The 27364-nt window shown below is 49.6% G+C and overlaps 1 protein-coding gene across 2 annotated transcripts in view; it reads left to right on the forward strand.

Annotated features, from left to right (window-relative positions):
- The window catches only part of LOC111155631 (disco interacting protein 2 homolog A), a 117320-nt gene that overhangs the window by 29653 nt on the left and 60303 nt on the right, over positions 1–27364 (forward strand). The window contains exons 4-8 of one of the 2 annotated variants that reach the window (XM_022515900.1): positions 6575–6694; positions 8082–8291; positions 11866–11994; positions 19997–20116; positions 21559–21756. In XM_022515900.1, coding sequence (XP_022371608.1) covers positions 6575–6694; positions 8082–8291; positions 11866–11994; positions 19997–20116; positions 21559–21756 — 777 coding nt within the window. Of the gene's footprint in view, positions 1–6574; positions 6695–8081; positions 8292–11862; positions 11995–19996; positions 20117–21558; positions 21757–27364 lie in introns of both variants that reach the window. The other variant, XM_022515901.1, reaches the window with a different exon arrangement.

Here is a 27364-nt window from a genome sequence, read left to right on the forward strand (position 1 = left end):
ATGTCCACGCACCAGGCTCCTGGGGTCAATCGTGCAACATGAGTGCTTTAGCTTTCGTCTTGCACACGGCGTGCTTTAGCCTGGGTTTGTGCAGGTCGGGGTGATCTGTGATGTGGGACAAATCACAGGAGCGTCTTCCGCTCAGTACATGTGCCTTGGTGTGTATGGTTTTCGGTTTCTTGGGCTTCTTGGATTTCTGAGCTCCTTGATTTTGTTGGCTTGGGCCCCTGTTACGCTGATACTGTGTCGATTTTCAGTTCGGTGTCGTTTCACCTGCGTTTGTGACGGCGCTCGCTTCTGAGACTGCGACAGGGCTCCAGGTGTGTGCTCGCGGTCACTGCCGTGTCGTGGCAGGGGCTCCTCTCCAACACCTTCTGTGTCTGCGAGTGTTTTTGTTAGGCCCTTATGTTTCAGTGATTCTTGGCCGAGTGTGAAATTCTGGGTTCGGCTCTTCCTTCTTCAGCAGCACGTCGTTGCCTTCCTGCTGCCGGTAGTTCCTCTTCACTAATGCGAGTCTGTCCCTTGATCCTCCCAAGGTGAGACAGCTTTCTCTCTGGGAGCTTAAGGAATTGCCGTGTTGTCTTTGATGTTTGTAAACTTTATTTTATACGTCTGTGTGCAGATTTTTCCTCTTTCCTGATTAGCACTCTGTGGGCCATTTCACTGTGAGGATTTTAAGTGTTTTAAAAACATTTTGTTGGAGAAAAATGGAAACATGTATAGGAACGGGCTTCCTCGTGTAGTAACCGTCTCGAGTCACTGTCACGTCAGTCTGGACCCATTTGTCCACTTTCCACCTGGGCCCTCCCTTCCCACATGATTCTGAAGAAACCTCTGCAATCCCGTTATTTCATTGAGATGTCACAGTGTTCTTGGTGTCCATTTCTGAAAAGGATCATGTCCTTGTATCTCTAAAAGATAAAACCATCATCACAAATTGATTAGCAATAATTCCTTAATATCAAATATCCAAATGTTCATGTGGTTTTTAACTTTTGATTATTATTTCAAAAAAATTTCTAAGTAAGCTCTGTGCCCCACGTGGGGTTCAAACGCGTACCCAAGACTGGGTGCTGTGCCGTCCCGACTGAGCCAGCCAGGTCCCCCGTGGCCGCCCCGTGACCAGACAGTTTGTCTGGACCCAGGGCCCAAACAAGATCTACGCATCACAAATGTTGGATGGTGTTTTCAGTCCTTCCTGACTTACACCCGTCCGAGGCCCACGGGGGTCGGGTTAGGTGCTCGGTTGTCCCTGAGACGAGACACGGCGCTGCGTTCCTGCGCTGGGAGGACAGCCTGCCCGGGATGCCTGCAGCGGGTAGTACCCAGTGCCCAGATCCGGTCACTCCTGAGGGTTGCAGAATGGCGAAGCTGCCTCTGTCATCCTTTTTCGTTCAAAGGCTGGCGTCCTTCTAGAAAGACAGACTCCTCCTTGCTCCCTGGTGCGGGAGAACCAGGGTGTGCTCAGTTCTTCCCATTTATTTGCTCCTTTTTAGAATGATGAGTCGGGTCGCTGGCGTCTCCGACAGCCGCCGGTTGATTCTGCTGCCTCTCTTTCTTCCTTCTGTTCTTTGGTCTGTGTGTGTATGGACTGGATACCTCTTTTTTTTTTAAGATTTACTTATTTATTTGAGAGGGGGAAGGAGAGTAGGGCAGGGTGAGGGGCAAAGGAGAGGGAAAGAGAATCTGAAACAGATGCCCCAGTGAGCACAGAGTCTGATGTGGGGCTCGATGCCACGCCCCTGAGACCGTGGCCAGAGCTGAAATCGAGAATCAGATGCTTCACCGGCAGAGCCACTCAGGCAGCTCTGCGTTTGCTGTTCAGTCCGTGCTGGCATCTGTCCTTGTCGGTGTTCAAACCGTCCCAACCCCAGCCTTTGGGAGCCTCCCCCAGTCAGTTCCACAGTCCTGAGCTGCTGGACCAGGTCCTCACCGGCGGTCATGACGAGACGCTCTCAGCTCCTCTGTGCATTTCTTGCCCCAGCCCTAGACTTCGCCTCTCTCGGCATCCTCCAGAGGATGGAATTTGAAGACCACATTCTGGGTGCAAGGGTTACTCGTTGTTGGGCTGACCCTTTTTTTTTTTTTTAAATTAAGATTTTTTTTTTTTTTTTAATTTGACAGATCACAAGCAGGCAGAGAGGCAGGCAGAGAGAGACAGGAGGAGGCAGGCTCCCCGCTGAGCAGAGAGCCCGATGCGGGGCTCGATCCCAGGACCCTGAGATCATGACCTGAGCCGAAGGCAGCGGCTTAACCCACTGAGCCACCCAGGCGCCCCCTGAGCTGACACTTTTTTTTTAAAGATTTTACTTATTTGAGAGAGAGCAGAGCACAAGAGAAAGCACAGCAGGGAGGGGCAGGGGGAAGGGGAAGCAGGCTCCCCGCTGAGCAGGGGGCCCAATGCGGGGCTCAAACCCAGGACCCTGAATCAGGACCTGAGCCAAAGGCAGATGCTTAATAACTGAGCCACCAAGACACCCCTGGACAGGCACTTCTAGACATTTTAGTGGGCAGAGGTGCCGCGCCATAGTTGAAGACAAACTATCACATGTGTTCACGCTGACACTTCCCACTCAGACCCAGGGAGAGGGGCGCATCCTTTCTGCGTGGGTCTTCTTCCTCATGAGTACCTTGTTCCCGGGAAGAGAGGCGCATCCTTTCTGCGTGGGTCTTCTTCCTCATGAGTACCTTGTTCCCGGGCCCGCAGCGGAGACTTCCGCTGACTGTCCCCGGAAGGGCCATGTTTCTAGGGCCTGTGACGGGGTCTGAGGTTAAACGTTTGTTCACCTACGTGCTGTTTGGAGCGCGGCATTTCCACGTTCTTGTGTCTTCACGTCCTCAAGGATCCCGGGCGAGTGTGTCTGCCTCCCTTCGGGGATTCCATTCCCGGGGGGCCAGCCCTGCCTGGAGCAGCAGGGGATGAGAGGAGATGTGAGGCTAGACTCACAGAAGGGCCCGTTCTGACTTGGAGGCCAGCCGATGTCCACGCACCAGGCTCCTGGGGTCAATCGTGCAACATGAGTGCTTTAGCTTTCGTCTTGCACACGGCGTGCTTTAGCCTGGGTTTGTGCAGGTCGGGGTGATCTGTGATGTGGGACAAATCACAGGAGCGTCTTCCGCTCAGTACATGTGCCTTGGTGTGTATGGTTTTCGGTTTCTTGGGCTTCTTGGATTTCTGAGCTCCTTGATTTTGTTGGCTTGGGCCCCTGTTACGCTGATACTGTGTCGATTTTCAGTTCGGTGTCGTTTCACCTGCGTTTGTGACGGCGCTCGCTTCTGAGACTGCGACAGGGCTCCAGGTGTGTGCTCGCGGTCACTGCCGTGTCGTGGCAGGGGCTCCTCTCCAACACCTTCTGTGTCTGCGAGTGTTTTTGTTAGGCCCTTATGTTTCAGTGATTCTTGGCCGAGTGTGAAATTCTGGGTTCGGCTCTTCCTTCTTCAGCAGCACGTCGTTGCCTTCCTGCTGCCGGTAGTTCCTCTTCACTAATGCGAGTCTGTCCCTTGATCCTCCCAAGGTGAGACAGCTTTCTCTCTGGGAGCTTAAGGAATTGCCGTGTTGTCTTTGATGTTTGTAAACTTTATTTTATACGTCTGTGTGCAGATTTTTCCTCTTTCCTGATTAGCACTCTGTGGGCCATTTCACTGTGAGGATTTTAAGTGTTTTAAAAACATTTTGTTGGAGAAAAATGGAAACATGTATAGGAACGGGCTTCCTCGTGTAGTAACCGTCTCGAGTCACTGTCACGTCAGTCTGGACCCATTTGTCCACTTTCCACCTGGGCCCTCCCTTCCCACATGATTCTGAAGAAACCTCTGCAATCCCGTTATTTCATTGAGATGTCACAGTGTTCTTGGTGTCCATTTCTGAAAAGGATCATGTCCTTGTATCTCTAAAAGATAAAACCATCATCACAAATTGATTAGCAATAATTCCTTAATATCAAATATCCAAATGTTCATGTGGTTTTTAACTTTTGATTATTATTTCAAAAAAATTTCTAAGTAAGCTCTGTGCCCCACGTGGGGTTCAAACGCGTACCCAAGACTGGGTGCTGTGCCGTCCCGACTGAGCCAGCCAGGTCCCCCGTGGCCGCCCCGTGACCAGACAGTTTGTCTGGACCCAGGGCCCAAACAAGATCTACGCATCACAAATGTTGGATGGTGTTTTCAGTCCTTCCTGACTTACACCCGTCCGAGGCCCACGGGGGTCGGGTTAGGTGCTCGGTTGTCCCTGAGACGAGACACGGCGCTGCGTTCCTGCGCTGGGAGGACAGCCTGCCCGGGATGCCTGCAGCGGGTAGTACCCAGTGCCCAGATCCGGTCACTCCTGAGGGTTGCAGAATGGCGAAGCTGCCTCTGTCATCCTTTTTCGTTCAAAGGCTGGCGTCCTTCTAGAAAGACAGACTCCTCCTTGCTCCCTGGTGCGGGAGAACCAGGGTGTGCTCAGTTCTTCCCATTTATTTGCTCCTTTTTAGAATGATGAGTCGGGTCGCTGGCGTCTCCGACAGCCGCCGGTTGATTCTGCTGCCTCTCTTTCTTCCTTCTGTTCTTTGGTCTGTGTGTGTATGGACTGGATACCTCTTTTTTTTTTAAGATTTACTTATTTATTTGAGAGGGGGAAGGAGAGTAGGGCAGGGTGAGGGGCAAAGGAGAGGGAAAGAGAATCTGAAACAGATGCCCCAGTGAGCACAGAGTCTGATGTGGGGCTCGATGCCACGCCCCTGAGACCGTGGCCAGAGCTGAAATCGAGAATCAGATGCTTCACCGGCAGAGCCACTCAGGCAGCTCTGCGTTTGCTGTTCAGTCCGTGCTGGCATCTGTCCTTGTCGGTGTTCAAACCGTCCCAACCCCAGCCTTTGGGAGCCTCCCCCAGTCAGTTCCACAGTCCTGAGCTGCTGGACCAGGTCCTCACCGGCGGTCATGACGAGACGCTCTCAGCTCCTCTGTGCATTTCTTGCCCCAGCCCTAGACTTCGCCTCTCTCGGCATCCTCCAGAGGATGGAATTTGAAGACCACATTCTGGGTGCAAGGGTTACTCGTTGTTGGGCTGACCCTTTTTTTTTTTTTTTAAATTAAGATTTTTTTTTTTTTTTTAATTTGACAGATCACAAGCAGGCAGAGAGGCAGGCAGAGAGAGACAGGAGGAGGCAGGCTCCCCGCTGAGCAGAGAGCCCGATGCGGGGCTCGATCCCAGGACCCTGAGATCATGACCTGAGCCGAAGGCAGCGGCTTAACCCACTGAGCCACCCAGGCGCCCCCTGAGCTGACACTTTTTTTTTAAAGATTTTACTTATTTGAGAGAGAGCAGAGCACAAGAGAAAGCACAGCAGGGAGGGGCAGGGGGAAGGGGAAGCAGGCTCCCCGCTGAGCAGGGGGCCCAATGCGGGGCTCAAACCCAGGACCCTGAATCAGGACCTGAGCCAAAGGCAGATGCTTAATAACTGAGCCACCAAGACACCCCTGGACAGGCACTTCTAGACATTTTAGTGGGCAGAGGTGCCGCGCCATAGTTGAAGACAAACTATCACATGTGTTCACGCTGACACTTCCCACTCAGACCCAGGGAGAGGGGCGCATCCTTTCTGCGTGGGTCTTCTTCCTCATGAGTACCTTGTTCCCGGGAAGAGAGGCGCATCCTTTCTGCGTGGGTCTTCTTCCTCATGAGTACCTTGTTCCCGGGGGACGGTAGCATCACTGTGTGATTGCAGGAAAGAGTTTATGTTTCTTTTCTTTCTTTCTTTCTTTTTTTTTTTTTTTTAAGATTATTTATTTATTTATTTGACAGAGAGAGAGAACACAAGCAGGCAGAGAGGCAGGCAGAGAGAGGGGAGGGAGCAGGCTCCCCGCTGAGCAGAGAGCCCGATACGGGGCTCGATCCCAGGACCCCGAGATCATGACCTGAGCCAAAGGCAGAGACTTAACCCACTGAGCCACCCAGGCACTCCTATATTTCTTTTCTTAAGTGGTGGAGCCAATATAGCGCTTGAACTCAGGGTCCTCAGACTGAGACCTGAGCTGAGATCAAGAGTCAGGTGCGTCACTGACCGAGCCACCCAGGAGCCCCCAGAGTGTATAATCTGACTTGTCCTTAGTAACTGCCCCAGAGGGACAGGCTGGACAGTCTGTGCATGTGAGAGTCATCTGGAATAGTTGAGGCGACAACCAGAGACACATTTAGGTTCATTTGTTTCATTTTATTTTTAATTTGGGGGATTTCGTTTTTATAATATAGTTTTGATTTATAACTAAAAATATTTACATGGGTCCAAATCTACAAACAAAAGAACATTTAAAGAAATCTAGGGCCAATGTCATAGGCCATGCTTATTTTTTAAATTAAAAAAATTTTTAAGTCTAAAATCGAGAACATGCAGGTACTGCATGTCTCTGGTGGAGGTCGGTGATCCGTCAGCTGCGCACAACACCCAGGCTCGTCCCATCACGTGCCCTCCTTTACGACAGGCCGTGCGCTCACGTCTCTTTCTCATTCGGGGCAAACAGATAAGAGTGTGAAACTTAATTTTGTTACTTCCTGAGCCATGGCAAGTGTCTTCACAACCTTGTTTCTGTGTAGATGTTCACACTGAGGCGGTGCAGGCAGCTTTGGCCAGATACAAGGAGCGGAAGGTGCCCATGCCCTCGAGACGACGCTCTGCCCTCACGCACTCGTCCGTGGAGACCTACACGCCTCCAGGTACGGACCGGCCGCGCCGGCGTCGCGCCATTGGCTCCCTGGGCGCTCCCCAGCCCTGACGTCAGAGCCTGCCTTTCCCCTCGGCCCTGTAGAGGGGATCCGGAGAAGTTAGAGGTTAGGAATGTTTGTGTATGTGCCGTATTCCTTCCTGAACATCTGGGGCGGACGCGGTGGGGCTCTGACCCAAGTCAGTGCTTGCTTTCCATAGGACTCTAGTAAAAGAATTTAATTCTTCGACTAAGACGCCATTTATGGTTTTTAGTCGAGAGAGGAGCCTAAAATCAATGCTTCCTGGGATAGTGAAGTTCTCTGGTTTAAGAAGTTTGAAATTATTCATCTTATTAATGACTATTTATTACATTGTTACCAGGCCTTAAACAGGAGAGTATAAGGCTATTTGGAGGATTTTAAAATTTATTACTGTTCTGTTGTCATTACCTTCAGAAATGAGAACGTTTACACGGAGCTTCTCTCCAGCAAAGGTGTCGTAAGCTCGTGTCTACGCCACACCCGGAGTTGGTGGCGTGTGGCGCTCCGTGCTCGCTGTCTTGTTTTTGAAGTCACGAAAACTGGAACAGGAGTTTTTGGTTTGAGGATGTAGTGAAAACCAGACACACCAGACTTATAAGACAACTTGGTGGTTTTGGTAGCACTCCCTTTCGAAAGAAAAAAAAGTTTATATTGTTGAAAAAATATCTTCTAAATGTGGCTGTCGAATTATCGTTTTTACTAAACATAACTTGACGTACTACCTACTTTTCAAAAAGAAAACCTTTTTGTAATGATGAAATGCACAGTCAGGGTGGCTCGTAGAACCTTAATGACCAGTTAATCTAACTGACTGGAGCAGTTGTCTTGGGGAAGGAATTCTTGTCCGCGCTCTCTGCCAGCGCCCCCAGGAGGACGCAGGTGGACGGGGGGACACCTGGAGTGGGTCAGGGCTGCTGCCGTGTGACCCTGCGCAGCCTCAGGAGGCCGGCTGGGCCGTGCGCGAAGGTTGTGTGGGGCATTCACTCAGCCGAGCGCTCAGCGCTTGGGGTCTCCTGCGGTGCTGTGACCCCACCTGGGAATGTGCGGAAGCCATTTAGGGCTTGGGGTTGCCTTCGTACCCAGCGTGTGGTGCTCCCGGACAGTCCTGTGGGGGCAGCAGGGGTCTTGAAACCACGTTCCCAGGTAGCGCTCCTTGGCTCTTCCAGTCGGGCAAACGCAGGCCCTTATAGACCGCGGGCAGCCTTGAGATGACCCCTTGGCCGTGCTGGGGCGCAGTGGTGCGGGTGAACACAGCTTGCTGTGGGCAGGCCTGGGAGACGCAGGAGCTGGTGTGGGACTCCGCCCTCCTCCCAGACTCACCCCTACATTATGCCTGTCGTCATTATTTTAATCACAGACACGTCATCTGCCTCGGAAGATGAGGGCTCTTTCCGGCGACCCACGCAACTCACCTCCACTCCGCTCCAGAGCCATTCCAACACCGAGCCCTGGCTCGACCGGGTCATTCAGGGCTCGTCCACCTCATCCTCCGCATCCTCCACCTCATCTCACCCGGGAGGGAGACCCGCCGCCGCGCTCGCAGGCCCCACGGCCCACGCCCACATAGGTCAGTGACCCGCTGCCCTGGTCCCTCCAGCACAGGGGTGCCTCTGTGCTCTTCGAGACCCACCTTCTCTTTTTCATCTGGAAATGGCTTCTTGGTAGCAAAGGTCATTCTTGATGCTTCTGTGGTTGGCCGTTCCGGACCATGTGGTGTGCTGGCCTCCCCCGGGCCCCAGAGGGGGTGGGTTTCTTGATGTCATAGCCCCTCCTGCTCTGGAGGTGTGGGCTGGTGCAGGTGGCAGGTGTAGGGTGGACGGTCCCTTAGACGCGGCCTTGACGGCTCCTGAGGGCCTGCCTGGGCCGCTGCCTCTGTGTTGTCTCAGCCTTCGCTCTGCCACGTGCGCACCGTTGTGGAGCTGTCCGCGGGGCTGGAGACTGGGGCTGCGACCGTGGTCTGGCTGTTCTTCCTCCGCATTCCAAGTGAGATAGCCCCTCAGCCCGAAAGGGGGTGTCAGGCAAAGCTAAGTCATTAAGATGTTAGATCTTTTCTAAATCATCCGCTTCTTTAAATTACATTAATCTTAGGAAAAATCGCAAACCTTCCATCATTTGGAATCTCACTTGCTAACAACAGCAGTGGCTCAGTTCTCTGTCCGGGAGCCGGTGTGCGGAGTTGGCGTCCGTTCCGCACCCAGACTCACGACAGTTTCTTGGGTGGTGCCGTCAGGACTGCCGCGGACCGCCGTAAAGCCCCCAGTCTTCTAGACGTGGAGGGAACGACAGACACTTGCCTGAGATCACCCTGGCCCAGGGCTGACACTGCTTTCTTTGCTGTTCCGCTCAACGGATTTGGTGCACCAGCTGCACCCCGTCACCGGCGGGGGTTTTCGGTGGGGTCCTGGGAGCCTGGACATCCCCAGGCAGAGGCAGGCTTAGGGGCTAGGGGCTTTCATGTGAAATTTTGGTCGTTTGGTCGTTTGGCTGCCCGCAGAGTCAGCTGGGTGACTCTCAGCCTTCTTGCGGACACGTCTCTGACGCTCGTCACTTTGTCTCTGTTGAGTCAGGAGACCTGCACGTGTCTGTCGAGCGGGTGCCGTCTTAAGGACGTGCCGACGGCCCTGGGTGGCAGGAGAGGCTGGGGCTTGAGGCCAGAGCCCTTGGGGCAGCAGCCCACGCAGGCTGTTGGCAGCAGCCCTGGGTGTCCTGTGGATGGCCGTGGTCACCCGCCAGCTATCCTCAAGGAGGGCCTCAGGGGAAAGCTTGAAACATAGCCTTTGCACAGATACGTTTTTTCTTCTGTTTGTCACAGTGATCTGGCTTATTGGAAACACACAGATCTCTCCAATGAGAAAAACGGTTGTTTCTGAATGTTCTGTTCCCTTATTTCTGCTTCCTGATGCTCTGTTCTCGGTGAGATGGTGCAGGAAGTAGAGCTGTGTCAGCCCCCGCCGAGCCGTTGCAGACCCTGCTTCCCCGTGGGTCAGAGGTGAAAGCGTGTCTCGCATGAGCAGCTGACCACGGCTCAAAACGTGTGGCCCCACAACCCTGGACTGTCCCGTGGCCGTGGGGTGTGTGTTCTCCCTGAGGGGGGCTGTGGAGGCCGGCGACCGAGACCCCTGGCCACGTGCATGGACAGTCCCTGACTGGCAGGTGTGGCTGCACCCTCTTCTGTCCTTGGCCTCTCCTGCACGTTGTGTGATCGGTTCTCGTAAATTCTAATAATCTTCCTTCATTTGCTGAATGTTTGCTGGACCCGGTTGATTGGAGTTCCTGAATCTGAAAATACGTACCTTTCTGCTCCTTGTTATAAAAATCGTCATTTTAGTTTTTAGCATGGGAGAATTCTTCAGTTTGGACTAAGAAGAGAGATACAGAAAGAGGAAGAATATATTAGGTAAAAAAAAATTGATGTGCAATCTATTAGGTAAAGGTAATTTTTAAAAAATCCATCATTTTCAGTTTTGGCTTAAAGAAATCAAATCCATAACACATTGGGACACAGATGTGAATACCTATATTTGAAAGTAGTATTTTTAGTTATAGCCATTCATTTTTATTTGGAATATTGTTTATTTTTGTATAGTGATTTTAAAACTACTTTGTAGTTAAGATTACCATTTATGTCTTTCATGAATATTGTTAAAATCACTTACTCTTTTTGCTAGACGTGGAAGGTTGGGGAAATTTCTTTCTAAACTAAAAGAACATCCTGACAGTCATACTTTAAAATGTGAATCTCATCGTCACGCTTTCTCACGGGTTGTGAAAACTCTGTCATTAAGATAGATTTTTCCAGATGGTTTTTTTCTGATATGTCAATAGTAAGTTTGGGTTTTGCTTCCATATAATTTCATCTTTCTACATATTTTCTATATATTTAAAAAAAATTTAGTTTACATTTTGCCTAGGTGGTGAGCTAATAGTTAAGCAATCGGAATTTGAAAATCAGAAGTAGTGGAGTAACCACTGTGGGGGCAGGACCAAGCATCAGAGGACCAAAGGGACAGCAGGTGTGCCCCGCCGGCCCTCGTGCAGATGCTCGTGCTCAGCAGCTTCAGTCAGCCGGGGCCGTCCAGTCCCGTGCCGTGTGGTCCAGATTAACCCCAGGATGTGCGTGTGGACAACGGGAGGAGGGACTTCAAGTATTTTCGGCATCTAACGTCACTTGTTTTTGACTGTGACGTTAATACTTGTGCGCCTGGCACTTGCCTGAGGTCCCCCAATAGTGAGACGTGTTGATCTGTCAGTGGGGATCGTGTTTACGTTCATAGGCTTGTTCTGTGAAGCCTGCAAAAGTCGTGTGTTTTGTGACATCCAGCATACTGTTTTGGGGAGTGGGGGATAGTTTATAGAAGCCTGGCTGTGTTTTTCATAATACAGTGAAAATGGTCCAATGACAGCTGATTTAAAATGTGTCTCTCCTTCATTGAAATTCCTTTTTTAAATTATTTTTATTTTTATTTTTTTAAAGATTTTATTTACTTATTTGACAGACAGAGATCACAAGTAGGCAGAGAGGCAGGCAGAGAGAGAGGGAGAAGCAGACTCCCCGCTGAGCAGAGAGCCCGATGCGGGGCTCGATCCCAGGACCCTGAGATCACGACCTGAGCCGAAGACAGAGGCTTTAACCCACTGAGCCACCTAGGCACCCCGAAATTCCTTTTTTTTTTTAAAAGATTTTATTCATTTACTTGAGAGAGAGACAGAGAGCATGAGCAGAGGGAAAGGGAGAAGCAGGTTTCCTGCTGAGTAGCCCAACACGGGTCTTGAACCCAGCACCCTGGGATCACGACCCCAGCCGAAAGCAGAGGCTTCATGGATGGAGCTGCCTAGGCGCCCGTCACTGAGATGTCTAACTGCAGTTGACTCGTGCCTGTCAAGGCAACGTCGTCCGAGGGTCCGGCCAATATCCCTTGAGACCCAGACAGCCCACGTGCTCACAGGTGTCCATAGGCTGTGTCTGGGGCTCCCAGTGCACAGGGTCCCTGTGTGTCTTGCCCCGCCAGAAGGACCAAACGAATCCCGTTCCTCGCTTAGAGCTCAGCCAGTGAGGCTCTCGTTGAACAGGATTTCAGGAGCGACTTTGACTTTCTTTGAATCAAGAGCCACTTTCATGCGGGTTTGTTTTTCCAAAGCAGGTGTGCACACCGCCCCTCCTGACGTCACCACGGGCCTCGTGGAGCTTTCACAGCGTGAGCGTCCGCAGCTGGCTTCGGTGCGAGGGGTCGCTCGGGGCTGCAGCGGGAGCATCCTGGAAACGGCTGGTGGTGAGCCTCTCTCTGTCCTTCTGCACCATCCTCAGCCCTTCTCCTCAGGCACAGAACAGGGCTCCGGGGTGTTGGCTTTAGCAAACCTGAGTCGCTGTGAGCCGTAATTCGCTGTGTGTGCCCGGAGGCCGGTGTGGGCGGGGCGCGTGACCACAGACCGCACGTGGGGAGAGGCCGTCAGCACGTCTCTGGCATCGGTCGCGTGGGGAGCACGGAGAGCAGGGAGGAGAAAGCCTCCATCTGTAAACCAGGTCCACAAAGCAGAAGGGAAACGAGAGGCCACGGGCGGGCTCTTCATGGCCGGCTCCCTGGGGCCTTGGGGGGACGGTGCCCTGCCTGTGACAGCCGGGCCCCCACGCTCTCCGTGCCCGCAGCCTGAGACCTGCGTCCGGCAGCACGCCTGCTTTCTGACCCACAGGCCCCAAGGCCGGCGAGACCCTCAGTGCCTCCTTCATACCGTTTCCTTGGGAGACAGTTTCCAGGGTCTTCTGTCAGTATCACGCCAGGTTTTCTTTTTAATATCAAGTGTATCAGATTAGAATGGCAGAGTATTCCAGAGGGTCTTAGATTGAAGGTTTTAACGTGTATTTTGATATTCCAAAGCAGTAGATCAAATTTTGTCAAGGTCTTTTAGCTCCTTGTCCAGATGCAACAGGAAAATCCCGAGTCAGCATGAACAGGCTTTCCATTGGTTAGATGGATTTTTAAAAATTTGATTATATTTATTTTATTCTATTTTTTGGTGGCTTTTTAAGAAAATTTTTAAATTTAAATTCAATTAATTAGCATATAACGTATTATTATTTAGAAAAGTAACAGCTTAGTTAAGGTATAACTGACTCGTAATTAATGGCACATATTTAAAGTGTCGATTTTACAAGTTTTAAGATGTGTGTACACCTGTGAAAACCATCTCTGTGATCAAGATTGAACACATCCATCTTCCCCCTCCTCCCCTCCCCAGCACTGCTGCACCCCCAAATAAATAATAAATAAGTGAATGAATAAATAAAGCCTTGGGGCGCCCGGGTGGCTCAGTTGGTTAGGTATCTGCCTCTTGATTCTGGCTCACGTCTTGATCTCAGGGTGGTGAGAGCGTGTCCTGTGTGGGGCCTGCGCTCGGGGCAGAGCTGTTTGGGACTCTCTCTCTACCTATCCCGCTGTCCCCCTGCCTTGCTTGGAGGCCCTCTCTTTCTACCCTCAAATAAATAAATAATTCCTTTAAAAAAAAGAGATAGTGAACACATCCAGCATTCCTAAATGTGTCCCAGGAATGTAATACTTCCCTTCTGGCCTTTTTGGCTTCCTTCGTCTTCAGGCAACCCCCGATTTACTTCCTGACACTGTGAATTAGTTTGCATTTTCTGGAATTTCATAGAGATAAAATCATGCAGCATTTACCCTAGATTGTCTGGCTTCTGCCGCTCGGCGGAGGCACTGAGATTCACCCAGTGTCTTGGATGCGTTGAGAGTCTGTTCCTTTTACTGGTAGGTGGTGTTCCCTCCAACGACTGTGTGCTCACTCACGGCGTTTGGGTTGCCTCTGGGGCTTGGCTATTACAAACGAGGCTGCTGCAACATTCTTACAGCGGTCCTGGGGGTCAATGGCTACGAAGAGAATGGCTGCACCATAGAGTAGGGTTATGCTCAACTTTCTTTTTTTTAAGATCTTATTTGTTTATTTGACAGAGAGAGATCACAGGTAGGCAGAGAGGCAGGCAGAGAGAGAGAGAGAAAGCAGGCTCCCCGCTGAGCAGAGAGCCCGATGCGGGGCTCGATCCCAGGACCCTGGAATCACGACCTGAGCTGAACACAGAGGCTTTAACCCACTGAGCCACCCAGACGCCCTCCTTTTCTAATTTCTTGAGGTGGAATCTTAGATCACTGAATTTAGATCTTTCTTTTTCCTAATGAAAAGTATTTAGGGGCACCTGGGTAGCTCAGCTGGTTAAGGATATGACTTGATTTCAGCTCAGATTGAGATCTGAGGGTCGTGGGATTGAGCTCTACGTCAGGTTCCATGCTGGGTGTGGAGCCCGCTTAAGATTTTCTGTCTCCCCCCAACCAAAAAAAAAAAAGGTATTTAAAGCTTTAAATATCCTTCTAACAGCTGTTTTAGCATCCCACATGTTTTGATACATTCTTTTCCTTTTTCATATTCAGTTCTAGATATTTTCTAATTTCCCTCATGCTTTCCATTTTGACCCTGATTTATTTAGAAGTGTTGTTTAATTTCAGCAGATTTCCAAATATTTCAGGTGTATTTCTCTTACTATATTATGTAATTCAACTTCTTCTAAGTATATTGAAACTTTTTAATGACCCAGTGCATGGTCTATTTTGGGTATATAATGCTGTTGGGTAGTTTTTCTGTAAATGAAAGTTATATCCAGTTGCTTTATATTCAGTTATATCCAGTTACTTTAGTTTGAGTCTTCTCTCTCCTTACAGATTTTCTTTGTACCTTTTCTATAACTTGCTGAGAGGGATATTGAATTTCTAACTATAACTGTGGATTTTTCTGTTTGTTTAGCACTGTCAGTTTTTGTTTTGTGTATTTTGAAGTTCTGTTATTAGGTGCCTACATATTTAAAAATTGTTCTGCCTTGATGAATTGGCCACTTGATCATTGTAAAGTTATCCTTTGTGATACTTCTTATTCTGAAATCTTCTGTCTGGTATAATTGTGGCTGCCTTCAGCTGTTTGATGATATACGTTACATGGCAAATCTTTTTATCCTTTTACTTTTACCCTACCTAGGTCTTTGAAATTAAAATGTGTTTCTTATAATTAGTATTTTATTCATTCTTCTATTTTTCCTTAAGCAGAGAATCATTTACTTCATTGGAGTGTTTGGACCACTTTTAGCCAGGTTTTTTGTTTGTTTGTTTATTTTTTAAGTTTGCTCCACACTCAGCATGGAGCCTCGTGTGAGCCTGAGTTCATGACCCTGAGATCAAGACCTGAGATGAGATCAAGAGTTGGATTCTTAACCAGCTGAGGCACCCAGGCGCCCCTATAGTCCGTTTTTTTTTTTTTAAGATTTTATTTATTTATTTGAGAGAGAGAGAGAGAGAGAGAGAGATAGAGCATGAGAAGGGAGGGTCAGAGGGAGAAGCAGACTCCCTGCTAAGCAGGGAGCTCCATGTGGGGCTCGATCCCAGGACTCTGAGATCATGACCTGAGCCGAAGGCAGTTGCTTAACCAGCTGAGCCACCCAGGCGCCCCCGTTTTAAAGATTTTATTTGAATTAATTTACTTATTTGAGAGAGTAGGGGTGGTGTGGGCAGAGGGGCAGAGGTAGAAAGAGAATCTCAAACAGACTCCACGCTGGGCATGTGACCAGATGGTGGGGGTCAATCCCATAAGCCCGAGATCATGACCCGAACTGAAACCAAGACTTGGAAGCTCAACTAAGGCGCCCAGGCACCCCCCGTAGTACATTGCAGTTAGTGGTTTCGTTGGGTGGACATCTATGATCCTGCTCTCTTTTCTCTGTTTGACTCTTCTGTTAATTTTACTCCTTTCCCTGTTTTCTTTTGATTTATATTTTAATTTTTATCTACTTTTTTTTAGTGGTTACTGTAGAATTTACAGTATGCATCTTTACTTCATCACTGTATGCCTTCACATGATATTATAACTACCTCAATGTGGTAGTTGGGTTTTTTAAATGAATGTTATAGTGACCATTGTAAAGCTTGCTGGGAAAAGTTAAACTCAGATCCTATTCCAATGAAAAGGCAAAACCTGAAAAGAATCAGGCATCTAAATATCAGAAATGAAGAGTAAAATTTAAAAAATTGGTGAGTTTTCTTCAACATGGTAAAAAGTAAAGACTTTCTAAATTTAGCTAAAAATCGACATGCAATAAAAGCAAAGATACATGAATTTGACTATGTGAAACTAAAAAAATTCTTACATGGCAAAATATCCCCATTTAGAGTCATGAGAATCGACAAATTAGGAGAAAGTATTCACAGCATGTGTGATAGGTAAAGCTCTGGTGTTTCTAAAAGACTTTTTTGAAAAAGATTTTATTCCTTATTTGAGAGAGAGCGAGAGAGAAAGTGCTGCATGTGCATGAGTCGGGTAGGGGAGAGGCCAAGGGAGAAGCAGGCTCCCCGCTGAGCAGGGAGCCCAATGCAGGGCTTCATCTCAGGACCCTGGGATCATGACCTGAGCCGAAGGCAGATGCTTAACTGAGCCCCCCAGGTGCCCCTAAACAGACTTTTAAAAGTAGGAAGAGATCCAAAATCATACGGAGTGCCAGTCAGTTAGTTATGGTATATGGGCTGGTGTCCTGCGTTTGTAGGTGCTGTTTCATTAGGGACATAGCCATGCCCCTCCTTCCAGTGTCCTCTTTGCGGCTTTTGCCCAGAATTGCAGAGTAGGGGAGTTGCAACCAGACGCCGTGCTCACTGCCCAGAATGTTTCCTATCCAGCCCTTTAAGAAAAGTTTGACAACTCCTAGTACAGGAAAATGGGCAGAAAATAGGAACAGCCTGTTCATAAGAAGATATAAAAAAATAGTTCTTGAACATCATGTTCAGGCTTTTTTGTAATTAGAGCAATATGCTATTGGTGGGAATGCAAAAGAGTCAAACCTCTTTGGAAGAGAAATTGGTAATATATATGTAGGTGCTTCTGTCTGGGTCCAGGATGCCGATGCGGAACTGTACTCGGAACACAGATTTCCAAAAGTCAGGAGTGCACGTGTGCAAGGTAGTTCTTTGCACACTACTTATAATTTCAAAACATCAGAAACCCCCTAACTCTCCACAACTCACAAGCTGGTTGAACAAACCTAGTTTGTTCTCATTGTGGAGTACAATGCAGCCGTCAAAAATAGGGAGAAAGGGGTGCCTGGGGGGCTCAGTGGGTTAAAGCCTCTGCCTTTGGTTCAGGTCATGATCCCAGGGTTCTGGGATCGAGCCCCACATCGGGAATCTCTGCTCAGCGGGGAGCCTGCTTCCCCCTCTCTCTCTGCCTGCCTCTCTGCCTATTTGTGATCTCTCTCTCTCTCTCTGTCAAATAAATAAATAAATTTAAAAAAAAAATAGGGAGAAAAAAATAGGGAGAAAGCTCTTTGTGACTTGGAATAAGGTGTTTTTCCAGGAGATGTTGATAAGTGGAAAAGTAAAAAGTAAAAGAGCGGTTATGATATGCCACCTTTGTGTGAGAAACAAGGGAACGTAACAAAGCGTGTGTCTCTATCGGAGGGGCACTGGGAGGACAAACCAGGCAACGCTGAAGTTGGTCACCCCCAGAGGTGGGTGGGTGGTAGGAGGCGGAGTTCAGGAGGGAGTGACATTTCTTTGAGTTTGTCTTCATAGTTTTGACTTTTAGAAGTTTGTTCATGTAATACAAAATTCAAAGCATAAACTTGAAGGATGGGAAGAGGGTAAAAACCCCTGAAACTGAAAGCAAGTGGGAAGGAGCCCAGTCGCGTCCCCATGAGGTGCCGAAGCCTCATGTAGGGGAGGGGAGAGAGGGCGGAAGGTAAGTTAAGAACACGGTGTTGGACTCCACACCTGCAGTCTTGGGTGAGGTTGGGTGTGAGCAGCAAAGAAATCTTGAACTCTTGCTTGTAGGTTCGTACGGGTAGAGCAGCTTGGAGGTTATTTTACATACGTGATGGTGTTGGGCAAAGGTATTGACATTGCTGGGATCCAGGGATCTTACTGTGGAAGAAAGGATGTCCAGATGAGACAGGAAAGGCCAGAAGAACCCCGTGGGGATGATCGGGATTGGAAGAATAGGTGTGGACCTGTGCCTCCTAAGATCTGAATACGCGTCTGTCCCCACTGTGTGGGCACACGTCCAGTGACGTGCAGGTGTGTGTGTGTGTGTCCGTGACCGCACGTGTGTGTACATACATAGTGCACTTTCTCGGCTCTGTATTCTGAAAGCAGCAGAGACACCGCAGCAGTGGTGAGTGCACACAGTGTTGAGATCTCGGTCTTCGGTGTCTGTCCCATTCGGAAGGCCCAGGGCTCCTTCGAGAAGCAGCTGGTTCCGGGGCTGAGGCAGGATGGCATAACATGACTGAAACATGTCAGAACGCGCAGTCGTGCTTAAAAAAAGCGATGGGTCATGTCACCTGTCAACTTGCGCGGGATCCCACTGGCTAAATGGGGGACAATTTGTGCATCAAAATAGTTAACCATAATGTCTTTTTTAAAAAAAGATTGATTCATTTGAGAGAGAGGGAGTGACGGACGGGGGAGGGGCAGAGGGAGAGACTCTGAAGCAGACTCCCTGCTAAGCACGGGGCTCAGCCTCACGACCCTGAGATCACGACCCGAGCTGAAATCAAGAGTCAGATGCTTAACCAGCTGAGCCCCCGACGCTCCAGATCCGCGATGCTTCATAGCAGTCAAGCAGTCACTCAGTCATTCCTGATGACTGACTGATAGAGGGACAGATAGATAACAGGGCTGAGTGCTACTGGGTGCATGTAAATGGGGTGCTCATGTTGGGGTACAGTTTGCAGCCATAGCAGTAAAAACTGCTTCGACAAGAATGACCTGATGGGACATTGGAAGCAAGCAGAAGGCGCCGCGAGGGTCCAGGTGTTTGTGGCGTCTTGAAGTGTCCCTCACACACTGCACGTTAGTTGCGGGAGAAAACCTAGTGACCATGTAGGGAGGAACCCAGGCAGTGTTTGGGCGAGGAAGATCCGTCTCCGTGAGGGTAGGTGGGCGTTCCGTAGAGTGGGACGTGCTGTTTGGTGGCGTTTCAGCCGGGAGCACAGCCCCTGAGTTAAATCATGACAAAACTTCCAGCAAACTCCGAATGAGGTGTGTTCTACTTTATTAAAAAACCAAACCAAACCATATTCTTTCAAAATGTTAATGTCATAAAGGATGAAGAATGTTCCAGATCAATGGAGACTAGACTGGTGATGACCCAGCACGGTGCTTGGTTTGGGAATGTGACTGGCTCCAAACCAGAGTGGGGGCGTTGCTGTGGAAGGACGTCAGGGTGCCGGCCGCCATGCTTGCAGCTGGACGGTGGGCTGTGTCTCCGGCTCGGGGCCCTGCTCACCTGTCCTGCACGGGCGCCCGGGGCCCTCTTCCCTCGGTGCGCGGCTCTGGCTCCTGCGTGTGGGCACGTCCCTGCTAGTGTTCACCGGGCAGGTGGTGAGCTGCCCTTCTGCTGACTCTCCCTCTGCCAGAACGTCATTTCTGGATAATTACTCAGGACACCCAAGAGCTTTCAGTGTATGTGGCTTAAATCTCTTGATATTTACTTTGAAGATTTAAAAAATATTTATTAACCCATTTAAAAATAGCAATAAGAAACATCACATCTTCACATAAGTTGCACATGTTTATGAAAGAATTTCTTTTTTTTTTTTTTAAATTTTATTTATTTATTTGAGAGAGACAGAGAGAGAGCGAGCATGAGAGGGGAGAGGTCAGAGGGAGAAGCGGACTCCCCGTGGAGCTGAGAGCCTGAGGTGGGACTCGATCCTGGGACTCCAGGATCATGATCAGAGCCAAAGGCGTTGTCCAGCCAACTGAGCCCCCCAGGTGCCCTATGAAAGAATTTCTAAAACAAAGATGTGGCCCAGAGAATGGGCTTGTTTTCCACGTTGCCGGTGTCCCTAGGGGCCGGCGTGCAGGGGAGCAGGCCCCACCGCGTTCTCAGTCTGTTGTGCCTCCCGCGTTGTGTGGCCCCTGGAAGACTCACTGTGCCCTGAGAGGAGGGAGGGAGAGGCCGTGACACCCCCACACGGCCCCGCAAACCCCCTCAAAGGGTCTCTGGGCCACTTCGAAGACCACTAGCTGAGCAAAGGTTCTGGTTCCCTGAAGGCCTCCAGGGAACGTTCGCGCAGCGAGTGAGTGAGTCCCGGCATGGCGGCGCCACGGGCCGGTGCTCGGCTGGCTCTGTGAGCTCCCGAGTGTTGGCGGCCTCGGTCGCTGAAGCCCGCCTCCGCGTCCTGTCGCAGAGGGCTGGCGAGCTCCGGCCTCAGCGCTCCTCCTCCCGTGGCAGGTGTCCCCGTGAGCAGCAGGGTGTCCTCCAAAATCCAGCAGCTTCTCAACACCCTGAAGAGGCCGAAGCGCCCTCCGCTGAAGGAGTTCTTCGTGGATGACCTTGAGGAGCTGTTGGAAGGTGAGCGTCCCGGGGGGGCTCTGGTGTCGGACGGGGTGGCTCTCCTCGCAGGGTTCCGGGCAGCTGTGGCGTGTGTGGTCACACGGCAACACTGCAGCGCAAGCAGATGGCCCTCCGTCTGCCTCCGGCCCTGGGTCATTGTGCGCCGCGTCCCGTGAACGGGGAGAAGATGCGTCTCTCGTGATGAAGGGACTTAACGTTTCTCTGTGCCGCCGGTCCAGGGCTTGGTACTGGAAGACCCCCAAGGGTCTGTTGTAGTTACGTCATTTCAGTCTTTTTTTAAGTCAACTCTTTGCCCCCCGTGGGTTTGAACTCATGGCCCTGAGATTGAGAGTCCCACGCTCCACCCGCTGAGCCAGCCAGGCTCCCCCATCATTTCCTTTTGTACTTAAACTTTAGATCTGAAATACTTGTCTTCCCATGGTTTTAAAGTATATTTTTAGCATGGTTTTGGCTCTTTTCCAGAAATTCAGTCTCTCATTTATGAGTGAGATGTATATTTAGGAAAAAAGAATGTAGATCTATTTTTAAAAGAAAATTACCAGGGAACAGAAGTCTAACCCTGTAGGAAGGGAACAGAAATAAAGGCTAGTACGAGGTCCGAGTGCGTAATTGTATTAGAGCTGCGGGGCGCGTGGCCAGCCGGCCCCCTGCCCCTCCTGCCTCTCCCGTACAGCGTTACTGCCCCCGTGACTGCTGCCCGGTGTCCCCTCCTCACTGAGGGTTAAACTCAACTTTAGGGCATTGTTTTCCCCTTTGTAACCAGATGACGCCTTTCAGATCCAGAGTCCAGTGGTGGAAACGGCCTTCGGGTATTTTTCTTGCGCTTGGGCAGACGCTGGTTACACCCCATTGGAGACGTAATCGATTTTACTTTATTTTCTTTCTCCATGGTGATGGTCGTTTTGAGTGCCCAAATGGAGATGGTGATTGTACTCACTTTTATCCTTTATAAATGGGACTCGTGGCCTGCCCCTCAGGTGTCGTCACCGGCCATCAGCCCACGCACTGCTGCTGTTCTGGGGCTTGTCCTGTGAGGTCGCAGTTAGAGTCCGGCATTGTCCGTGACGAATCTCCATCTGTCCTTTGGTCCGCTGGTCTGTGACTGTTAGAATGATAAGGGAACCTAAAGTTATTTGAACGTTCTTACAGTTGGTGGTTTTTTTTAAAGACTTTATTTATTTACTTGACAGAGAGAGATCCCAAGTAGGCAGAGAAGCAGGCAGAGAGAGGGGGAAGCAGGCTCCCCGCTGAGCAGAGAGCCCCATGCGGGGCTCAATCCCAGGACCCCGGGATCATGGCCTGAGCCGAAGGCAGAGGCTTAAACCCACTGAGCCACCCAGGTGCCCCAATAGTTGGTATTTTTTAAGAGGATGCTTAAAAACAGGGTGTATGTGTTGTACTATAAAATGCTGATTTCTTAATTTCAACTTTGCTTATAGTGCAGCAGCCAGACCCAAATCAGCCGAAGCCTGAGGGAAGCCAGATGGTGGTGCTGAAAGGGGAGCCTCTGGCTGTGGGGGTTCCCTGGCCCCCGTCCCTGCTGGCTGTCTTGCAGCGGTGGGGTACGACGCAGCCCAAAGCCCCCTGTCTGACCGCCTTGGACACGGCCGGGAAAGCCGTCTACACTCTCACCTACGGCAAGTGTTGAAAGCGGTCGGGGTCTGGGTTAGCTGTAAAATGTTAGGTGTCATGTAGCATGACCTAGAGCTTCATGAACATGCTAGAACGGTTCCTGAGAAACCAACAGAGCCGTCAGAACAACAGCATCGCCTCACTCCAGGTGCCCCTCCTGGACCGCTGCCCCGTCCTCCCCACAGAGGAGGCGACCAGCCACTGCTCTGGTGTCGGGGGTCACACCCAAATATGCGTCTCTGAACAGTGGCATTTAGATCTGTCTCATTTTGAGCTCTGTGTGCACGGAATCATACACTATGTATTTTTGTGTTTGTTATCTTTTGGTTCCGTATCATGTTTTCACATAACACAAATCCTAAGCATCTGGCTTGATGCATTGTCACGGAGTGAATGTACTCCTCTTAGCCCCGAGCATTTCCAGGTCCCCAGGCCCCTGTGTCCCTTCCAGCATGCACACCCTCCCACTGATGGTTGACCTGTTCTGAGCCTGAACGCCTGTGGCTTTCCCTGATCCAAGTTTTATGTAAAGGGAATTAGGCAAAAGGTGTTGGTGTCTGCATCCCGTTGTGCAGCTTTGTTCATGAGGCTCGGCCATGGTGTCGTGTGGTGCTCACTGACGGATGTGTTTATTGTGTGAATGTGCGGAGAATTTCCAGCGTGCTCTACGGCCGACCGACGTCCCGCTGGGGCTATTGTGTATGGTGCTGTCATGAACATTCTTCGGGGAGTCTCTTTGTGCGGGGCATAAATGTACACGAGTGGGAGCCGTGTCCGGCTTAGGACACACAGTGACACACAGTGTCCGGACCATGCGTGCAGACTAACCCTAACCCCATGCGTGCCAGCACTCGCTGTTTTCTTTTTTTTTTTTTTAAAGATTTTATTTATTTATTTGACAGAGAGAAATCACAAGTAGGCAGAGAGGCAGGCAGAGAGAGAGGAGGAAGCAGGCTCCCCTAGAGAGCAGAGAGCCCGATGCGGGGCTCGATCCCAGGACTCCGAGACTATGACCTGAGCCGAAGGCAGCGGCCCAACCCACTGAGCCACCCAGGCGCCCCACTCGCTGTTTTCTGTCTGTTTCAGCTTAGCTGTCCCGTAGGCGTGTGGTGGTGTCAGGCTAGGGTGGTAATTTGTTTGCGTTTCTCTGATTCCGGATGATACTCTTTGTGTGTTTATTGGCTGTTTGAATATCCTCTTTTATGTGCTACCCAAATCCTGGGCTCATTTCTCTATTTGTTTGCTGATGTTTTCTTCTTCGCGCGTTTCAGATGCGTGTCTTTTGTCACATGTTTTGCAAATGTCTTTTTCCACTCTGCAGACCTCTAACACTTTGATCTGCGGCTTTAAATAAATGCGAAGTCTTAATCTAGTTCGATTTACCTTTTTTTCCTTTTTATTTTAGTGGGTTTTTTGTCCTGTTAAGGTCACAAAGATACTCTCCTACTTTTTCTTTTAAAAACTCGGTTTGCTTTTCATATTCCGCATCTTCAGTTTCGTTTGTGTGGTGGGACCCTGCAATCATTTCCTTCCCTGTGAGTGTCTAATTGACCTAGTACCGGCCACAGAAGAGGCAGTCCTTCCCCCGGGCACATCAGGTGAGAAGACATGTGGGTCTGTGGCTGCCCTCATGCTCTTTTGTCCTTCTGTCGTGCTCTGTTGTCTGTCTGTACTCCCTGAACGGCTACGGCTCTGTGAGTCCTGGCGTTGGGTATAGATGCCCTTCGGCTCTGTGATTGTTCCTCACAGTTTTCTGGACAGTTCTTGGCTCTCTGCATTTCTGAGCACCTTTAGAATCAGTTCGTCCGTGTCCAGAGCGGTTCCCGCTGGGATATTGACTGGCCCTGCACTGATTCTGTAGTTAAACGTGAAGAGAAGTGATGCCGTTACAGTTACACAATCTTTGTTCGGGACTGTGCAGTGCTGCCCCCACCTCAAGGCTCCCTCAGTTTCTCTTGTTAATGTTTGACACTTTTGAGTACAGAACGCTTGAGCTTCTTTCACTGGATTCATTCCTGTTGTAAGGGAATGACTAAAACTGCTCCCTGCTGATTTGTTGCTTGTGTGTAGAAGTGCAATTGAGTATTTAAATGGTGATTTTTAAAAAAAGATTGCACTTATTTATTTGAGAGAGAGTGAGGGGGAGAGAGCGCACAAGCTGGGGAGCAGCAGAGGCAGAGGGAGAAGCAGACCCCCTCCTGAGCAGGGAGCCCAACGCAGGACTTGATCCCAGGACCCTGGGATCATTACCGGAGTCAAAGGCAGATGCTTAACAAGCTGAGCCTCTGAGATGCCCCTAAATGGTGACTTTGTTTCTAATAATCTCATTCAATTAACTTACTATTATCTTTTCTTTTTATTAATTAGTAGTTTGTTCGTGTATTTTTGGGATATCCAGTGTTCAAAATCATATCATCTATGAACAGAGACAGTGTGATGTTGGCCTCCCCGTACTTGCCTCGCTGAAGAGCTAGACCCCGCAGTCCCGTGCTGGGGCGGGTCTGCTTGCCGCTTTCTCATCGTCACCGCAAAGCTCCGGGTCGTGGAGTATGATGTTTGCTGTAGCCTGTTTGCTTGTTTTGTGGTAGAAACTCTTTGTCAGATTAAGAAAGTTCCCTTCCATTCCTAGTTTATTAGAAGTTTTTTTTTTCTTTTTAATATCATGGATGGCTCTGAATTTTATAAGACACTTTTTCTGCTCTGTCAAGATGATCATATCTTTCTCTCTCCTCCCCACTTCATTTGATGCATTACCTTGGTTCATTTTCAAATGTCAAGCAGCCCTTTCATTCCTAGAATAAATCCCACTTGGCCATGATATCTCTTTAACAAATGTCTGAATTGGATTTAGCCAATACGTTGTTTAAGATCTTGGCATCTGTGTCCATTAGCACTCAGTCCGTAATTCCTCAGAAAAGAGCTCTGCCTGCTGTGAGCAGCATGGACTGCTCCCAGCCCACCTGCTGGATTCAGGTCTCTCTCATCCTTCTGGGGCTTTGAGCCACGTATACCTGTGTAGCTTTAATGTTCTTTCTTCTATTTTGTATTCTTTTCTATATATTTGATTGACCCTTGAACAATGGAGGGTTAGGGGTGCTGACCCCTACAGAGTTGAAAACCCAAGTATGAGTTTTGACTCCCCAAAAACTAACTACCACTAGTCAACTGTTGATCAGAAGGCTTACTGATAACATAAACAGTTGATTAACACTTATTTTATATGTTGTTTTTATTACATATCATATTCATATAATAAAGTAAGCTAGAGAAAAGAAACTGTTACTAAGAAGATCTTAGGAAGAGAAGATACATTTATAGTACGGTTACCGTATTTACCCAAAAATCCACAGGTAAGTGGGCCTGCATTGTTCAAGGGTTGTCTGTACTTCAGTTTGGAGATTTTTAATTTTCCTTTATTCAAATTCTCTAATCCTGTCTTCTGAAATTTTTATTCTGTCATGAAATTCCTGATGGGTTCTTAATTTTGATATTCTGTGTTTTGATTCCTGTCCTAATTTTCTAGGACAATTCTTTATCATTCCACGCATCGTCTTTGTCTTTTCCACCATGTCCTGGAACGCATACGTCCTCGCCGTGTCGGGAAGTTTCCGTCAGCCAGCTCCAGGTCGGGTCACCTGTGGGCCTGTTGCAGTTGTGTATACTTTCTCTTGGTTTTAGTTTAGAGAATTTATCTTTGGAATGCCTGGTACCTTTTGGATCGAATGTTGGACAGTGTAAAGAATTACGGAGGTTCCATGATGCCCCTCCACGAGAGACGTTCCTCCTTCGCTCTATGTGGCAGGTGGCGTGGTGGCTGGTCCCACGGTGGCAGTCGGGGCTGGCGCAGCCCACCCCTGAGCGCCAGGCTGTCCTCCTCTGCAGTTCCCCAGCCGTGGCTTCTGTCTCACGTGCTACGTAAGGGCTCCACTTTGTTTCTCAGAGGCTTTCCACATGGCTTTCCAGCCCCTGCTGCTCGCAGCCCCAGGACTCGGTAGATCTCCCGAGGGGAGGCTGGTTGTGCTGGTGTGGCTCCCAGCACCCCCCAGAAGCTCCGCTGTTGTCTTTGTGCCTCAGTGGCAGCAGTCTGTGGACATGAGTCCAGGAGATACTCTGTCTGCTGCGGGGGCCAGGGCCCTACTGACCCCCCAGCTGTGCACGGTCAGCTCGCCTTCCCAAGGGGTTTCCCTCTGGAACCCTAACTCTTCTCGTTGTCTTTGCTAGATGATGTCTGCATTTACCCAGGTTTTAAATTGTTTCAGGTGGGAGCCCTGGCGTGCCAGCAGTACGGCCTCCTATTTGGAGGCAGTCTTTTACCATCATGCTTTTGTGCTTTTTTATGAGCTGTAGCTCATTCATTTCTGTCTAAGGAGGAATAGATCGGAATTTACCATTTATATTGGTTATAATGTTCATATCCAGTTTTGGCTCTTACAGTGCTGCCAGGAATGTTCTGGGCTGTGCCACCTGGTTCATGAGCATGCAGTTTTGAAGGGTATGTACTTTGGAGTGGATGTCCTGGGTCTGGGATTACGCGTATCTTCACATTTATCAGATAATGTCAGACTTCCCCGGTTCACACTTACCGGGGCAGTGCCAGCCCCACCTGCTCCCTGTCATCCAGCTTCCGGTGGCTACTCTGCTGAGACTATGTAGTAGTATTTTGGTGTTAATTTGCATTTTCCTGATGAAAAAGTAGATTGACCTCTTTTCCTGTTTTTTTAATCCTTGGGGTTTTCTTTTATGTTAAGTACTATTGAATCTCTTGTGCATTTTTTTTAAAGATTTTATTTATTTATTTGACAGAGAGAGAGAGAGAGAGATCACAAGCAGGCAGAGAGGCAGGCAGAGAGGAGGAAGCGGGCTCCCCGCCGAGCAGAGAGTCCGATGTGGGGCTCGATCCCAGGACCCTGAGACCATGACCTGAGCCGAAGGCAGCGGCTTAACCCGCTGAGCCACCCGGGCGCCCCCTTGTGCGTTTTTGTGTAGGGTTATTTGTGGGACTTTCTGGTGTGTTCTGGACACCGGTCCTTGATAGTGACACGTGCTGCTGGTGTCCCCCACGGCGAGCCTTCCCCGTCTGCTGCTGTCACGACCTTAGTGAACAGAAGTTCCACCCAAGCTTACCTTCCTTTTGCTCATGGCCAGTGCTTCCGGAGTTCTCCGTAAGGACTCTCCCTGGGCCTCGATCCTAAAGCTGTTCTGTTGTCTTGAAATAGCTCTGCTGTTTGCTGTTCACATTTAGATCGACCAAATGCTGGGAATGAGTCTTGTGTACGGTGTGGGGATGGGTCCCAGGGTCTGTCTTTCAGGACGGATAGCTGTCTGTCCTAGGGCCGCCCCGCTTCTCCAGGGCACCTGTGTCATATGTGGAATTGCCCACACGTGCGTGGCAGGGTTGTTGTGGGTCTTTGTTTTATCCTGTTGAGTTATATGCTACCCTAAGCCAGCACCAGCTTCTGGAATGACTGTGGCTCTGTGGTTAGTCTGACAGAGATTCACAACGTGCGCAGTCACGTCGTCTGCAGGCGGTACTAACAGTGTCTGCCTTTTCTGTCCACCCTCCCTCCCCCTTATTGCACTGACTGCGACTTCCGGTGAAAAGGCAGATGTCCC

The sequence above is a fragment of the Enhydra lutris genome, unplaced genomic scaffold, assembly GCF_002288905.1.
Source record: "Enhydra lutris kenyoni isolate GAN:26980312 unplaced genomic scaffold, ASM228890v2 scaffoldscaffold43, whole genome shotgun sequence".
Lineage (NCBI taxonomy): Eukaryota > Metazoa > Chordata > Mammalia > Carnivora > Mustelidae > Enhydra > Enhydra lutris.